Raw genomic sequence first — 18,131 nt, forward strand, 5'->3', positions numbered from 1 at the left:
GGGTTTTTATTCTAAAAGTTTCATTCTGATGCTTATTTCAAAGGCTGTTTCAATCAGATCTGCTATTTAAGGGCAGATATCGGAGGGTAAAACATAGAAATGTAAATATTTGATAATTAGACAAAAAGTAACTGATTTAGCTAATTACCTGGACTTCCCTATTTTATTTTGGACTTACCTCTTTTATTAGCAATGTTTATACTATTTTTTTTAAAATGCTGTTTTCATTAGATAGTTTCACTTGTGTTGTTTTATATATAAATTTGTCTCTTAACTTTGCAGTGAGTGGATTTGAAATGTTTTAGGTTTATGATTTTTGACATAGGAGCTATCTTTTGGAAGCATTAATAGAAACTTAGTTCTACTAAGTTAGAATGACATTCTTTTATTCCTGCTAATATCAAGAAGTGACATTTTTATTTCTGAATATAACCAGGAGATTCTGAATTGATACCAGAAATAGTGTTTGCCAAATTGGCCACTTTGGGGATGTCTTTTCATGTTCCTAAAATGTCTATTGTTTGATTTCTCAAGTTAATACTATACAGGCTAAATATATTATCAAATTTCTGTAAATTTCTGGAATCAAATATTTCGCGATGTTGTGTAAAATGGCTTTGGATGTTGATTCCCTTCTGGTTAAGAACAAACTAGGTTGGCTGGAGGGTTTTTTTTGTTTTGTTTTGTTTTGTTTTGCTTTATTTGTGGATGAGGTTGATTTAAATGTACAATAAATATATTGATATATTGTGATGGTTATACAACCCTGTAAATGTACTAAAATACTTAATCATATATTAAAATGAGTACATTTTATGGTATTTAAATTATACCTCAATAAAAAGAAAAATGATAAAAACAATACCTATAAGTTTATTAAATAACATAAACATAAATAAAGGTTAAAAACCTAGGTTTGCACTTTTATATTAAAATACTAATTCATGATTGCCTAGTCTGACTACATCTCAAATACTAAAACTCATGAATTTACAGTTAGCTTTTTCTAACAGAGGAAATTTGGAATGTGTTGGTGATTATTGTTCTTTTGCATGAGTATACTCAGTTCCCTCCATTGCCATATTTTTGTTCTTCCTAAAGGGGCATGATTTGAAACTTGGTCCGAGTTCAAAACTATCCAAGGAACCCTGTAAAACCCTTGAAATTATCATTCTCCATTAAACAAATAGCATCCTTTCCAACCTAGTTTATGCTGAAATCACTTCAACAGTGAATTTAAGTCTGTATTTCTGGTTGGTTATCTTTCTCCTCAGCAATCCACTGATGCCTAGCATAAAAGAGTTTATTAAGGGAATTTCATGTTTCTGGGAAAGCTTAGAGAGTCAGAATAACAAATAATCAGCCAGTGCTTGAAAGATAGTGTGTGTACTTCGTAATTCCTTTTCTGTTAAGTTTTGAGTTTGGAGCACAAACTCAAGTTTTGAGTTTGGAGCACCCTATACCAGTGTTTGTGTGAGTAGAAGTGTATTGAACATCTTTTGCTCACGGAAAGAATAGGCCCATTGATATTAAGGGCCCTGAGTTCTAGTTTCTAGTCTGCCACTAGGAGGTATATACATTTTGGGTTGATCGCTAAAGCTCCGCATGAAAAAGAAAAAATCGGGATAAAATAATATCTACCTTCCTGTATTATCGTGTTAAGTGAGATGATACTAAAGAAAACTAAGCTCATACATTGCCATAAAAATGCTAATGCAGTGAATAGCAAAATGAATGCCAATTAGTCCTCTTTTTATGTGACTCTCTGGGAACCTGTCAAGGCAAAATGCACCAATTTCTTTATCTGTAGAAACATGAGGGAAAATAATATGAGTGCAGAATTGGCAGCTAACGTATTATAACGTTGGAAGAAGGAGAAATTAACTTTGTTTGGCCTGTAAAAAATATGACTATTACCTAGTTATCAATTATCTTATGACTGAGGTTCTTGTGTAAACCAATGATTTTACCTTTAAGATAGACTTGTATTGAAAAAGCATGATATTTTAATGTTCATATTTATATAAGTTTTATACTTATCATGAACATGCCATACACAAACTGGCTGAACCATACATTTTTGTTCTTGTCGTTTTGTTAGTATTTATATTGACCTATTAAGGCTGAAGTCACAAAGATCAAGTTACATACAATGGAGACATTTTTTAAAATATAGAAGTAGGGGAAAAATATATGTATTTAATTTACAACATTATGACCCTTATTCTTCCTTATATTTCAATGTTCTCTTTAAAAAATGCCTTTTTTAACCTTTTATATTAAGTTCAGCGGTACAAGTCCAGGTTTCTTACATAGGTAAACTTGTGTTACAAGAATTTGCTGTATAGATTATTTCATCACCCAGGTGTTAAGCTTACTGCCCATTCATTATTTTTCCTAATCCTCTCCCTCCAGCCACCTTCCACCCCCCAGTAGGCCCCAGTGTGTGTTGTTCCTTTCTGTGTGTCCCTGTTTTCTCATCATTTAGCTCCCACTTATAAGCGAGAACATGTGGTATTTGCTTTTCTCTTCCCGTGTTAGTTTGCTAAGGATAATGGCCACCCACTCCATCCATGTCACTGCTAAGGACATGATCTTGTTCTTTTTTGTGGCTGCATAGTATTCCATAGTTTTCCATTCTTAAGCACTATTTAAGTGCTGCTTTTTGATATTAGTTTGGCCAACTAGACTAAGTACCTAGTGCATGTCAAGCACTATGGGGGATGCTAAGAATAAGAAGGTAAGGAATGGTTCTCTTCTTAAATATCTAACAATATAACACTTTATTATAATTTTGTAGAACAACATTGGGAACAAAATACAAAAACTCTGAAGAAAGAATGATTCATTCAGAGAACAAACAAAAGCCCTTACATAAATGAGTCAGTCAATCTAGAGTTTCAGAATGGATGTGCTTTTGCCAGATATAAAAGTAAGAGTATAAAAGTAAATCCTATTCTAGGCCCAGAAGAATACTACCGCTTTTCTCTAATCAGAACATGGTAATTGCCACTATCTTCCTTCCTGAAACTAAGTTATGGTAGCACAGAAATAGTATGCAGAAGTATGAAAGTTAATAAAAACAGATCACTCAAAAAATGCTGTTTCTTTCTTTAATACTTCATTCACTCTGGGATTATTTAAGCAATTATAATATGTGGTCTCTCCTCAAAGGGACATAGATGACTTAGCAATTATCCTTCAAGTCAGTAACTGTGTCATGTTTATCTGTGTCACCACCATCAAATACAGTCTCTTCTGCATACTAGCTGTACAAAAAGTGTTGTGGAATTAAGGCCAATGCGAAAACTAGAAAAATTAAATCATTATACAAGAGTGAAACCATTAAGGCATTAATAGAAAAGACATATTATTTGATATTAGATGACATAATTACAAGATTTTAGACAAGTTACTTCACCTCTTTATACTAGAATTTTCTCCACGGGTGGTACACTATCTGACTCGACATATTGTAAAAATTGAGCTAATAGCTTAATTCCAGGTACGTTTATTACAATAAAAAGGTGTATTACCATACTGAAACAATTATAATAATAAGAGCAATAATTTAAAAATTACTATTTATTGAATACTTACTATGTTCCTGGTACTTTTTGAAATGTAAAATGTGCATGAAAAGAGTGTCAAAGTTGAGTCACCTTTCTTTTTTGGCCTCATATCGTCCCCATAGGCAACTGAGAGATTTGGAATATAAGACCTCTCAGAGCTCCTCATATATTCATAACTAAATAAGCAAAGTAATAACTCGGTATACAGTACAAACATCACTATGCTACACTATTCACTGCACACTATTAATAGCTGAGTGATAGTGTACATATACTACAGTTTTTAATGAGAGTGATAACTATTATAATGCTCTGGAAAGCACTGGGAAGGAATTGGGATGAAAACTGAAACCTCTTGAAAGAGATTAGGGATATTTTCTCAAGCTGGGCTCCCCAGGCTGAAGCAAATACTTATATGGAGATTAGCATACACAACTTTTATTAGGAAGAATGTTTGGGATCAATACCATCAGAAAGAAGGGAAGCAAGCAGGGCCGAGCAGAGCAGGGCTGAGCTGTGATGGGGTCTCATTGGAATCCTCAGCCAACTCCATGGGGAGTGCTCTACCTATAATGAACCCTCAGGCTGTCCCTAGGTGAGTTTTATACGTCTATGTTGTCCAGACATTGGTTGCAGTTTTTCCTAGGAAGGAGCAAGGTGTTTTCAGAAAGGAAATTCTAACTGAGGCAGGGAATTGAGGCCCGTTTTCTGGCAAATATCTCGGCAGCTTGGCAAATAATTTCTTCAGTCCTTTTGTAAGGAAAATGTGGGCAGCCCATTACAACATCCATTATAGAGAGTTAAATTATGCAAAAGAATCAGAGGGGCAGCATTCAGAGTGTGATTATGGAATAATGATATGAACTGGATGAACAAAGATTTGTGGGAAAGATTACTGGGGAATTTTTATTTTTAGGAAAATAATCTTTTCTGATAGACAGGAGGGAAACCTGAGTGTTTTTGAACAGGCAAGTAACATGATTGACCCTGGTTTAACTTAAACTTTTGTGATCTTCCACAGTACATTTCACGTAGTACATATAGTAGTTTGTTAAAAAAAAATCCTACCTAGTCTTAATTATTGTGGAAAAAACATACAAAAAATACAGTTTCCGAAAATATAAGAAAGCATCAAAGAATCTGCCGTTATGGTGTGGAGACATCTTAATTATCTTTAAAGGTCTCTTTAGAATCTCTCAAACAGAACTATATTCTTTCCCTGTCATCAGTTTTGTTGTGTTTGGATAAATGATTTATATGACACGCACACAGATTGTACTAAAATTTGAACTAAATTTGTGGAGTTGTCAAGACAAGAACTGATATCATTTTAAAAGTAAAATTTCGAGAGTTCAAGTGACTTTACAAAGGTCACACAGTAAATTGTATATTGATGACCCAAATGATTGCAATCAAATACACTTCTTACCTCAAAATTATTAAGTGTTTATGCAGTCTTATCATAGAGTGCTATCTTTAAAAATGTAGCTCCATAATCCATTACACGAGAATTTGCAGATTGGTTTAATGGCCAGTGATAAGAGCTGTTAAGTGAAAAGGAGACCTACTAAGAAGTGTTATTTCCTGAGAATATTAACAAATGTAATCTTTGTGGGATAGCATTGCTAAATATAGCATTTGCCTTCTCATTGCTGTTTTATTATCCTTCTTCAAGAAACTTTAAAAATAGCCCTGCATATTTTAAATTGACTGACTTTCCTGCGTTTTTCAATGCCCAGATCTAATTTCTCAGTCAAAATAAAGATTTGCTTCAGTATTCCCTTTACTTTGGTTTGTAATGTTTATATAATGTACCAGATGAAATATAATCTGAGTCATGTGATATAACATTATACATAAGCAAAATTATCCCCCAAAAAGACAAAACCAACAATCATTTTCTGTATTTGTCAGAAATAGTTTCACTCACATGAATTAATGTGACTCAATTGCGACTGTTTTCTCATAAATTAGTGTAGATCGTCTCCTTTCAATGATTTAATGGACACACATCAAGTTATATGTCTTTAAATAAGTAAATTAATTCCATTAAATTTGTGTATTTTTATGCTTGTTAGGAATGTATAAGATTGATTTATATTTTAAAGGAACATGATATTGAGAAAATGTATTTTCTTATTTTATAACATTTACTGATTATATAAAGTAATATTAAACAGCATTCTCCACAGGGTGAAACAAGACACAATTGTTTTATCACTAGGTTAAAAATATATAAATGCAAAAAAAAAACAGGAACCATTTTGTAGAGATAGTGTTACTGTTATTAAAACGTACATTCATATGTGCACCTATGCCACCTGCAGCAGAGAATCAATCGAATAAATGTCCTTTAACAGTAAACTGTTCAAAATATGCGTTTCTGTTATATTTAGACATTTTATAAACCTGAGGTATCCGAAAGTGCAGGATTTGGTCATTCTAATTCATGCTGCAGGGCATGACATTTTAGTAATTCATATGCATTGCTTAAACAAGGAGTAACTTTAGACTGTTAGTGAAATTTATTTAATATTTAAGTATTTTTGTGACATAAATATGAAAACATATATAGATATGTTTACATTTTTATTTAGTGGTTGTAAGTTATTAAAACATACAAAAAGGATGATATTTTAGATACTATTTTAATAAAATTTTAATTAGGTTGACATTAATACTAATAACCAGGATTTATGTAGTGCTTAGTATAAAACATGTTGATTCCATGTAAAGGCCCATATGTTTGCACAGTATCTTCACATTCTGAATTTATAATGTAAGTTTAAGAGAAAATTACATGTTTCTGTGATATGGTCTTATACTAATTGCGTCATATATTTGTAACATTCTTCACATGTTAGTTGTGAAAAGTTTATCTTTCCTCTTAGGCTTCATGTTATAAGAAAATGGTGGTACCTTTGATCATACTCTCTAACCCCATCAACATATTGGGCCAGGGTAGATGGTTAATAAATATTTGTTGGCTGAATACATAAATTCTTTGTATACCATAATATGGAAAGAAAATTTCTTAGACTAGGTTGTTAAAGAAGACAGTAATTTAATTCAAATGATATAATGTTATTTAAATTACGCAATGAGTACATAAGTTAATAATTTCAAGTATAGTCATTTTGCAACTTGGTCCTAAAACTGTAAATATATTTAAAATCTTAAACTGTTTACAGCCATAATGTAGTATTTAAGCAGAAATTTTAAACAAAAGCTTAACCTTCTTATAAAATAATAAAGGTACAAATAAACCTTAACTTTGAAAACTTTTGTAATGCTTCATATTTTGAAAGCTTGTTGAAAATGTAATTAATTTATATCTTTTATATAACGTTGAATATGTAGAAGCACAGAGATCAGGATTAAAATGCTTTCATTATTACCTAGGAACATAATATCAGCTTTTTGTACATTATTTTAATATTTTTTATAGTTTGGTATATTTAGGTTTTGATATTTTTGTATTTTTTTTTTTTTAGTTTTGTGACAGCTTTAAGGCTACAGCACATCACTGTGCCATGACTATTCTCAATTAAAACATACATAAGGAAATGCCTCTAAGTAACCTGTGTTCTCATCCCCACACCTTAACCCTGCCACGTCAACTCCCTGATCTCCAGTCCCAGTATCTTTCTGAGTTGTCAAATCTATCCTTTTCTGATATCGTTAATATTTGTAATGAAATAGGCTTATGTTGACATTATGATGACAAGTTGATCTGCATACTGTTTAATGGACATGCTCTTAGTAGACACTTGAAAAAATCCTAGTATAGGGTGTTTTAAGTTACTTCTCATATTTCAAATTTAATGCTTCTTTATCTTTTCTTAAATTCTTTGATCTTGGAAGTGCTACTTTGTAAATAATGATGCTTACATACCTGGGAAGCAGTAGTTCATTTTTGACAATAACCAGTTATTCTACTGCTGTGATGGAATTGTGTCCTCCCAAAATTCCTATGCTGATGCCCTAACCCCCAGTGTGACTCTATACTCCATACACACTGAGAAAGGCCATGTGAGCACATAAAAAGAGATGGTCATCCACAAGCCAGAAAGAGAGGCTTCAGCAGAAACTGAAATCTCTTGGACCTTGATTTGGGACTTCTAATCCTCAGAACTGTGAGAAAACAAATTTCCACTTAAGCCCCTCAGTCTGTGGTATTTTCTTATAGCAACTAATGCAGACTAATAATACTCATCCCTGAGATAATTTAATTCCATCCAATTATTTTAAAGAAAAGTCTTTATTCTCTATATGCGTGAGGACAGCTAAGGTATGTAAAATTTTATTTATGGGGCAAGAAATGACAGTTGTAGAAATTTTATGCATTTCTATGATTTTTCCCCTCAAAAAAACACAAAACTTGTTTAGTACAGTACCTTTGTAAGTACCAGAAAATGACCAGTAATAATGTTTTCTTTTCAACGTCCAAGTCAGGTTTTTATTTTTTAACAGAGCCAGTTAATCATCTAATAAATTTAGAAGGTGATACATTGATGGTAACAGATCACCCAATATAAAATTTATTATAAATTTTGTTCCTTAGTTTTGAAGCTTGGATAAGTTTGTCAAATTCTTGGCAATTTTAACCTAACAATTTCTGCATGATTAAGAAATCAGTATCATTTCAGGATTATCATAGGAGAAAGTGTTTATAGCTCTATATTTTGGAGATATAAATTTGTAATTTGCTAAATTTAAGCATCCTCTTCAAAAAATATGACTTCCCATTAGGATCATTATCCTGGAATATTCCACAATGATGGAATTATATAGAGTAATTCTTACTACATGTATTGGCCTTAATAGAAGATCCTTTATTTTGCAACTGTGAGTTTTTGGGGTAGACATTGTAAGTAAGCTGAATATTCATCTACTAAAATGATATTTACAAATAAATAGCCACTTTAGAGTAAAGAAGTTTGTTCAAGTGATATATAGAAAATCTGTTTTAAGTAAAATGTGACTAACTGGACCACATGCTCTTTACTTTTAGGGGAAAAATACAAAAAGCAAGTTAACAGGAGGGACTTAAATAACAGATGCAAAGTTTTTCAGGGCATAACCTTAGGTAAATATATATTGAATTCAATCTCTTTTTCTGGAGGTACTAAACAATTATAAATCATAAAATAATGAATATGTTATATTGTAGTAATACCATGGCAAGAATACAAACTAACACATTGGTAATAGGTTTCCAATATACATTGACTAAAGAAGTGTTTTTGGTTAATATTTCCTTGACTGAAACCAGTTACCTGATTTGCTTGACTCTATTGTACAAACAGGTTTTGTTCTATGAGTTATGTGTTAGTTTAGTTTTTATGTAGCTAGCTATCGTGCCCATTTCTCTAAGTGTTATTGAAGCGGTAGCATTGTGGAGACAGATACAGTTTCAGAAAAATTTCATTTAAGAGAAAGAAATCAATAAGCTGCATTTCACAGAATGAAAAGCCAATTGATAGTAATTTCATACATTATTCATTTAAAGACAAAGACACATAATATGAATTGGTAATAATGATGACGACAGTAGTAAAATCATGGGTCCATTAATTTTAAGTACTGTTTAGGTTTTCCCTCAGTCCCAATTCGTATGCACTGCCACTGTCAATCATATACACAGTTTTCAGCCCTGGATCAGCTAAGGGACATAGCCTTGAAAGCTATTAAATATAGGTGAAAGATAGGAGATTGTCTTTAAATTTGGACAAGCATTTAGTTGTTGTTCTGTTTTCAGTACAAGTGTTCAGAGGGAGTAAATGTTGATTATTTTATCCCTTGCTTCGTTGGTGATGAATTGAAGCAAATTTGATCCAGACAAGCAATCTGGTGGAATGATGCAGAGCCATCCAAAAAAAATCTGTACTAATCCACCAATGCAGTAAATTAGAGCTACAAGGAAAAGGCATTGATCCACAAGAATCATTAACAGTTTTAACCAACTGATCCAAGTAATAGGGTAAAGGAGAGAACACTATCAAGATCTTGTTTTTCAGATCTGTCAATTTCAACTGCTGAAGCATGATTGTTACGTGTTTGAATTTTAACTGTTTTTATGACTTTGGTTCCCTTTGTACTAGTGTAAGCGATGAATAAAGATCAATTAAGAGGTAAGAACTCTGGGAAAAAATTACCCAAATTTCCTGCACTTAATTTACAAATAGGTCAATCACAAAGCGAGAGATAATTGCTACAACCTAACAAATTTAGTCAGGGACAAGGCAGAGCAGATGATGTATGTTCTGTGACAAAATACGTGGCAGAGATGTACATACAGACGTGTAGCTACTTGCTTTGTTTAAGACACAAAGATTACAGAGGAAGATTTGTGAAAAACAATTAGCATAGCTTTAAAGCATGCAGTTCTTAATTATCCAAAACATATTGACATCAGATAGTGCCTTAATTTTTAATATTTTGTTATTAACTTCAGCATATAGAAAGATGCAGAACGTTGTCTGAGCATAGCATTCATAATGGAAATTGTATATGATGATAAAAACAAAACTGGTTAAGCCATATCACTATTGCATTATTCAAATACTGCTAATATTCTTAAACTCAACACCCTTAACTCTAGTTACGTCAGACTATACCACTGTGAGCTGATGTATTTATGTGTATAGACATGTATAGATAATAAATATATGTTCTTTAACCTCATATATTTTATGAGTACATGTATATTCCTAAGAGAATGGGCATTAGAATGGTGGTAGGGCTTAAATGTTATAGATTTAGGAACCTTATGCCTATAAATGGTGAGTTAATGAGTGGCCTTTCCTCGGAAGAGGAGTGGAGCTATAATTTAAAAGTGTGACAAAAAGTTTTGAGAAAACAAATAAGAATTGGAAGAATCTCAGAAGCACATGACAAAGACCAAAGAGGGGTGGCCAGGCCAGTTGAATAAGAGGGCTGTCACAATTACCAAAGGAAGGGACATTTTCTCATTAAGTTGATCATAGAATCAAGTGTCACAGGAGGTCAATAGAATGAAGACACAAGAAAGTCTACTGGATTTGAAAATTTGGAACCATGAGAAACAGTTTTTGCTGATAACTTGAGGTAGAAAAATATCATAATGATATTTGTACCATGGTCTAAAGCAAAGCCTGACACTATGGCATACGTAGTAGAGTATTCAGCTCAATGATGGCTGAATTTAATTGTAATAGATTACTTTATGCTGATTTCATACAACATTTATCAGACTGGTAAAGACTTTAAGACAGAAGAATGAGTCTGAATTATATTTGGAAAAAAGTACTGCCTTTGTTAGTTTCTAATACATTATCATAACCTTGTTTTCTCCTTGTTTTGACATCTCATCCTATTTTCTCACATCCCTGACATCACCAAGAACCCAAATATAGCCTCACATAAATTTCATTGTTGAGAACCTGATAATCTCAGAAATAAAGGTCATAAAAGGAAAGATGTTAATTCTACAAAGATAAACTATGCGTTTATAACTATCTCTCATCTAATATAGTATCATTAATATTAAATGCTATAAAATCAAATGACTGTTTATATACATCTAATACAGAGACTGTGCTATGATAGATAGATGATAGGTGATAGATAGATAGATAAACATATATCTTTTCTTCTTTCTCCAGTAGATTTTAAATTATATGTTCCATATCATGTACTTGCCAATATAAAAAGTATAACCACCTAAAAATTTGGAAATTTTATTTCTGCTATGTGCAGTATTTGTTAATACTGATAAATCTTTTATTTTTAGACACATTTCCTTTATCTTTGAAAATTATATAAACAAAGAACAGAAAGCCATTATCTTATTTCAACAAACATTGGATATTAATATAATTTGTAAGTGACTTCTGGTACACCTGCTGCATTAAACACTGGTGTTATGTTTGAAAATACACCAGCTGACCTCCTTTAGACTGCTGCCTGCCTACTTTGATGTTTCATTATTTACTTCAATCCAAGGATGAAATGGATGAATGGATCTTAATTATAGTGTCCTGGTGACTCTTTTTTCAGAGCATTTTTCTGGACAAGCATCAGCTAATCTGACAAATCATGAACAGTTTACTTTATAGTTTGGCTGGGATTAAGTTACTAACTGGAACCTGCAGGGAACGCAAAAAGCAATGTCTCCTGATAAAATGCACTGGGTGTTTGCTATGCCTGTTTCAATTTTAATTCATAACCTTTAGGAATGAAGAACTATAAACAGATAATTCTCTGACAGATACATTTTTATACACTTAAATTTATAGCACTTCAAACACAAACCCTGTGTATCCAATTTACATATCTAAAATCTACATCATGTGTTTGACTTTGAATTTATTTCTGGAGCTTTCACTGTGTAAAAAGGAGTTACTTTGTAATTTTTTTTTTTATTTAATACAGTTTTAGAAGTATTTCTTTCTTAGAACTAGGTTAAAACATCTGCAGTTATCCTTTTAATTGCATGTAAGTGATTATACACATTTGATTATGTTTTAATTTGAAGTATTTTTATGTGATCCTGGGACACATAGATTGTTGAAGGAATTTGAGTTCAAATTTTGGATGTTTTTCAAGTTTCAACTAGGAAGTATAAAGTTTTGGAGAAGTCAGATGACTATTTGAGAGTTTGTAATAACTGTTGTAGATAAGTATTATTCAAAATTTTCCAAAGAACAAAAGTGTTCAACCTTTATGCTTAGGTTATTATTATTTCTTCTAATAGTAATTGATTTTTTTGTGAATTTCATATGCCATCTGCTGGATGACACGATTTTCTTGTTCAGCATAAAGTTTGTTCTTGCAGACAATATGTGTTTTCTTTACACATATCAGTAAAGACGTGTTCATTAGTTAGAGTAGGCAAATGAATAACATGTAAAGCCGTAGTTTCTAATAACTGTCATTTAACTGGACATTTTTTCATCTTTCTTCACTTAGATGCATGATAAACATACATAAGATAACTCAATATAGAAGTTAGATTTAGTATCCTTCTGGGTAACTAAAATTACCCTGCCATCCTTATAAAACAGTATTTTTTATTGTTCTTACACTGTAAACAAATGTATTGGCAATAAAGAATTAACAGCACATCCAGGAAGACTTTATTTAATAATTACAATGTAAAATACTTCTTGTGCCATTCTATTTATCTAATTTATAACTCTATTTGATTATTCCAGCATGCCTTTATCTGTAAGAATTGCACCCTAGGGACTAGTCAACTTATTAATTCATCACTTGTCTTTTTTTACGGTTACAATCCCCGTTATAGTATGAGCATAGAGTGATATTCTCTTCTGAAAGCTGCCAGCCAACTGGTTCCAGTCTAGGTGACCTTTTGTTTGTAACCATGGTCCTAATAGTTTTTCTATTGGCTTCTGTTTCTAATAGATTATGTTACAATCTACTTTTTTGTCTTCTGGTATCATGATGAGGATAGGACAGCAAGAGTGAATTCCACACCTGCAATTACAGAGTTTTAAAAAGAGGAAAGACTTGCTTCAAGTTAACCTGTAGGCTTTAAAAAAAAAAAATGCCTTTTGATTTATCTGTCACCTGATCCATCAGCAATGAATAATTTTCATGGAAGGTGCACTTTAATTACATTCCCATTTGACTTGCATTATCAAGCCCTATCTAGGTAATTAATCTCACCAAGTATCCAATTTCGGCCTTTATTGCTGGCAGGCAGACCTTCAGAATTATGTGTGCTTGAATGGGTCTTGGGCCTTTTTCACCAGGCAGACCCTGAAAGAGATCTGAGGCCTTCCAAATCTTGAAAGTATGCCTATGAATTTTTTTCTCTTAGATATTGTGAATAAATTAAATTATATTTGGCATCACAAATATACTTCCATAATCAAAGAAACCTACAGATTATTGTAATCATGAAAATGATATTAAAATTGAGTCACCTTTCACTTCTGGGTGTAACCAATCTGCATGTCATTTTGTATGTAGAGGATCTGTGCTGAATTATTAACTGTAGCTAACATTTGTATCAGTTTGCTGGTGTAAGTTTGCAAAAGCTACCTCCTAAACTTCAGTATATTGGTTTAGTTCAGGATTTAAGGTTTATATGTATTGAAGTGAGTTGGGGTTAAAGATGGTTAGATAAAATTAGAAACATTTACGATAAGCCTTGTACTTTAAATTCAGTTATATGCTCTCTTTTCTACAACTTCGTTTATTCTGAATTAATAGATTCCTCACTTTTTATATTTCCCTATCTTGATTTTCATAATTTTTATCTCTTAATTTCTGACACTGATTAATGTCAAAGGTCAGTAATCCTAACAACTTAGTTTACACACACACATACACACACACACACATATAAACACACTCAAAGTAATTTTGAAATATAAAATTCGCCTTTCTGTTGTTGTAGTCTTATTTTATGATCTTGTGCAAAAATGCATAAATGTTTTATGATTTGTATATTTGGAAATTATGATTACTGTATATGTACTATTTTGATTCTCTGAGAATATTTCAAGAAACCCTGGGGGTTCTCTGAAAATCAAATTAAAATATAGAGTAGATGGATTGGCTGTCTGTTTGAAAGTGATCTAAATATCTGACATTATTTTAAGCTGTAGATTGTCTGATTTGCAGAAGAGAAGACAGTCCAATCTTTAATAGACTAAATACGTTATAATGTTTGCACAGCAAGAATTTTGGAAAATTTGGACTGATGATACTAGGAAAAAGGATGAGTACTTTTCCAGTTTCCACTGTCACTTCTATACAGGTAAGGCCATGAATCTCTGCTTCCTGCCCTGAGTTCTCTCACAAACTGCTACCTGTATCTTCACAAGGCCATAGATTGTGATTGCATTTATAAGTGTTCCACTATCAAAACCAACTTCACACAGCTAACTTTGTTTTTTTTTTTTCTCTTAATGAAAACTTTCATTTGACCTTTTGATTTTTACAAAAATAATGGAAGACATTTTAATGTAACATATAATATAGATTTCTAAAACATTTAACATTTCTTTGTAAAAACCACGTGGAACTTTCTATCCAAGTGTTAGTTTCCCTTGTCATTTAGAAATAAATCTTCAATTGTTAAAAAGTAGTTTAATTACAATTATATATAGGAACATTTTACTACGGGTTGAGTATCTGTTATTTGTAATGCTTGGGACCGGAAGTGTTTCCGATTTTGAATTTTTTTTGGAGTTTTGGAATATTTGTATTATACTTACTGGCTGAGCATTCCCAGTCTAAAAGTACAAAATCCAAAATGATCCAGTAAGCATTTCCTTTGAGTATCTATGTCAGTGCTCAAAATTGTTTTTAACTTTGGAGCATTTTGGATTTTAAATTTTCAGATCAAGTATTCTAAACCTGTACCCATAATATTTCTAGAATGAAGATGTGATAATTTAACAATGTTTTCATTAGATACATTCATGATAATTGTTTACAAACCACACAGTATCTTAAATCAGAATTTAAATTGGTCAGGAAGATTCATTACTGAATGATTTACTATCGTGAATTCTGTAGTAAAGTTTATATGTGCACATACACATATACACAATACACATGCACACTAGATATGTACATATTCTTTTGTATGAATATATGTGAATTCACACTTTACATTTTTAAAGAAATTGTTTTGTTTATATAGTATTGACATATACTTTACCTAACAATCAGACATATATAGCTAAACAAAGAGTTTATGGCTTATTAACATCTGTCCCTATCTTTAGTTCCCTTTTGAACCTAGGAATCATGAGAATTTATGTTTCTCAGTAATTGTTGTCATTGTTATGGTTCCCTGTAACACCATTTTGAGTCAAAATATGGCAAATATAATTAATCTAACGTATATAGATAAAGGAGAGATTACTTGTACATTGTATAGTAAATAAATAGGATTTGGTTTAGTATTTAGGAATGATTTGTTAACCAGAAACATTCCCTAAAGTTATTTTACTTTTCTTTTATATATTCTTTAGACATATGTTTTTTCAATGTATTGACATGCCAAAAATGTGTATTGCCTGGTCTGTTTACATAATCAATAAATACATCGAGCCCAGTGGATTATTTTTTCTATATCAAAATAAAATCAGTTTCTATGTAATAATGCATCTAGAGAAAAATAGACATAAAAAACATATCAGAGAAATTGGGCACTGGATTTAGAATCAAAATGTTTGAATCCCAGGTTGAACAAGTTGTTTTTTGACCTTGGGCAAGTAATGCAATCTCTCTATCTTATTAGTTAATCTCAGCATTACGTGAAGCAATACATGAAAAAATGTTTTATAAAATAAAAACCTCATGCAGTTATGAGTCAGTGGTGTTGATGTAGTAGAATTGAATTCTGTGCTATAAATTTAACTGTGACAAAGTGGAGTTTTGGAAAAAGTAACAAAATAATGCTGATTATTATACAAGATTAATGTTGTCTTCACTCTCACAATATGTAACCCTCTCAATAACCAGGACTACAAAAGAATAATAAATCATTGACTATTCTTTAAACAAGTAATGTTGACATTTTTAAAAACCAATCTCTCAGCAAAATTTTAGCAATTAATGAGCTGTATTAGATATAATCAGTTTCTAAAAATGAACTTTGAATTCTGAAGACACTATCTCCCAATAAATTAAAAACTTATTTTTATTGCCAGTTTTCATATTACATGTTTTTAAAAAATGATGCTAAGTGTTCATGTAAAATTTTATTCCTGTACACTTTGAGAAATCGTTATTTGATAAAATGTTGGTACCCTACGGTATTATATGTGTGTGTATATTTATATAAAATTGAATATTTATTTAATTTAACATAAAATTTGATTATCTCTCTGTATATACAGATAAAGCTATAAGGAGATATGTATAATATAGAGATATGTAGAGATATGTAATATATATTATAACATATGATACATATGATTTTCTTCTCTATCAGACTATAGGACCTCTTCCATCATTGCACCCAATTTATGTCGTGTTTTCGGGGTTAGATAGCATAACTTTGGAAGACAATTATTTTATAGGAGGAACACTGAAAAGATTCAAATATCAACTCTCTGTAGCTGTTTTAAGTTTTTAAGATATATTCTTTATCCCACCTCCATTAAACAAATAAGAGAATATAAAATAACCATTTTATTGTTTTGATTACTGTTTTAATATTCAGGTATAATTGAGAACTTTGAGGAAATTTTAAACGTTTGTGGACATCTATTTTTTGAAATTTAAGCCCATTTATAGCCAAACTGGACCAAAAAAAAACATGATTTATTGGAATACTGATTTGGAGAGAGAGTTGAATTTCAGTGGTTCAGAGGTCGCATAGGAATCACAAGCAGAATATCCCCTTTTGTAACTTTGTAGGAGCTTCCAGGGCACCTGAAAGTCATTCTCTTATTTAATATATTTGATTGGTTTTAAGCTATTGAATATACACACACTAACACATACACTCTGCTTAGACTATTTCAAACTATTTCAAACTATTAAATTTAAAAAGCAAGAATTAGGAAGCTGAGGAATGTAAAACACAAGAAAAGAGAGAAGAGAGAAGCATGTGATTTCCACAAGTACTCTGAATTTGGATGGAATTGCATATGAATGACAGCAGTCCCAGACTTTCGTTAACCCCAGAAAATTGTTGTTTCTTTTACATCTACTCCCACGGGCTGTTGGTGGGGATTTGGGGGCAACATGATGGTATTCTTAGGCTTCCTCTTCAAGACTTTTATACTGTTTGATGAGTTATCTCCCTTTGGTTCTCTCCCTCCCAATGCTGCTTCTTCCCTCCCTCCCTTTCTTTCTCTCCTTCCCTCTTTTCCTCACCTCCCTCCATCCTCACTCCATTTCTTCCATCCTGTTTGTTTTGGTGATAAGGAACTAGGTGCAGAGGAAAAAGCATGCTACAATATGAGATCATTATTCCAGTGTCACAAGAGTCATATAAACGGTGCACAAAGTGCAAGTTGTTCCCTGAGAATTCATTTCTTTGCCTCCAGGATGCTGCTGCTTTTACCATCCTTTGATACTTACTTCTCTTTCTGAGGTATATCTAACTTGAGAGCTCCAGGTTTGAGATCAGTAGTAAGAACAACAGGCTTGTCTGTGATACTCTACTGTTTGATATGGAAAAATATTGGAATATTTTCTTTTCCTGCCAGCTCTCTATGAGAGAAATCTCTCAATTATCTACTGAATACATTTCAACAAATCTGAATAAGTTTCTTTTAAAGTAGTTGTTTGAGGCCATTTGAAAACAGATTTTCTTTCCTTTGACATTTACACATTCTTGTAAACAAAATACAGCACAATACCCAAACTGATTTTATGTTTATACAAGTAACTTTTTTTCTAAGGGTAGAATTGGTCAAAAAACTATCCACAGAAAATTAGGTCTCGTTTCTAATCTATATTCCAGAGAATAAAAATAGTCTTTTGTTATAGCCTTGTTCAATCAGTGTGTAAAGACATTCACTTACTAAAAGAACTTGTGATTCTGACCTTTTGGAAATGGTGTGCGGTCACTGGAACCTT

The 18,131-nt window shown here is 31.9% G+C and overlaps 1 protein-coding gene across 11 annotated transcripts in view; it reads left to right on the top strand.

The window, feature by feature from the left end:
• EPHA7 (EPH receptor A7) overlaps positions 1 to 18,131 on the top strand; it is a 181,117-nt gene that overhangs the window by 66,785 nt on the left and 96,201 nt on the right. Inside the window, exon 6 of one of the 11 annotated variants that reach the window (XM_073022582.1) lies at positions 14,208 to 15,651. The exons of the other annotated variants lie outside the window; for them this stretch is intronic. Coding sequence (XP_072878683.1) covers positions 14,208 to 14,239 — 32 coding nt within the window. The 3' untranslated portion in view covers positions 14,240 to 15,651. Of the gene's footprint in view, positions 1 to 14,207; positions 15,652 to 18,131 lie in introns of those variants that run through there. 11 annotated transcript variants of the gene reach the window in all.

This window comes from Chlorocebus sabaeus, chromosome 13 (genome assembly GCF_047675955.1).
Source record: "Chlorocebus sabaeus isolate Y175 chromosome 13, mChlSab1.0.hap1, whole genome shotgun sequence".
Classification (NCBI taxonomy): Eukaryota; Metazoa; Chordata; class Mammalia; order Primates; family Cercopithecidae; genus Chlorocebus; species Chlorocebus sabaeus.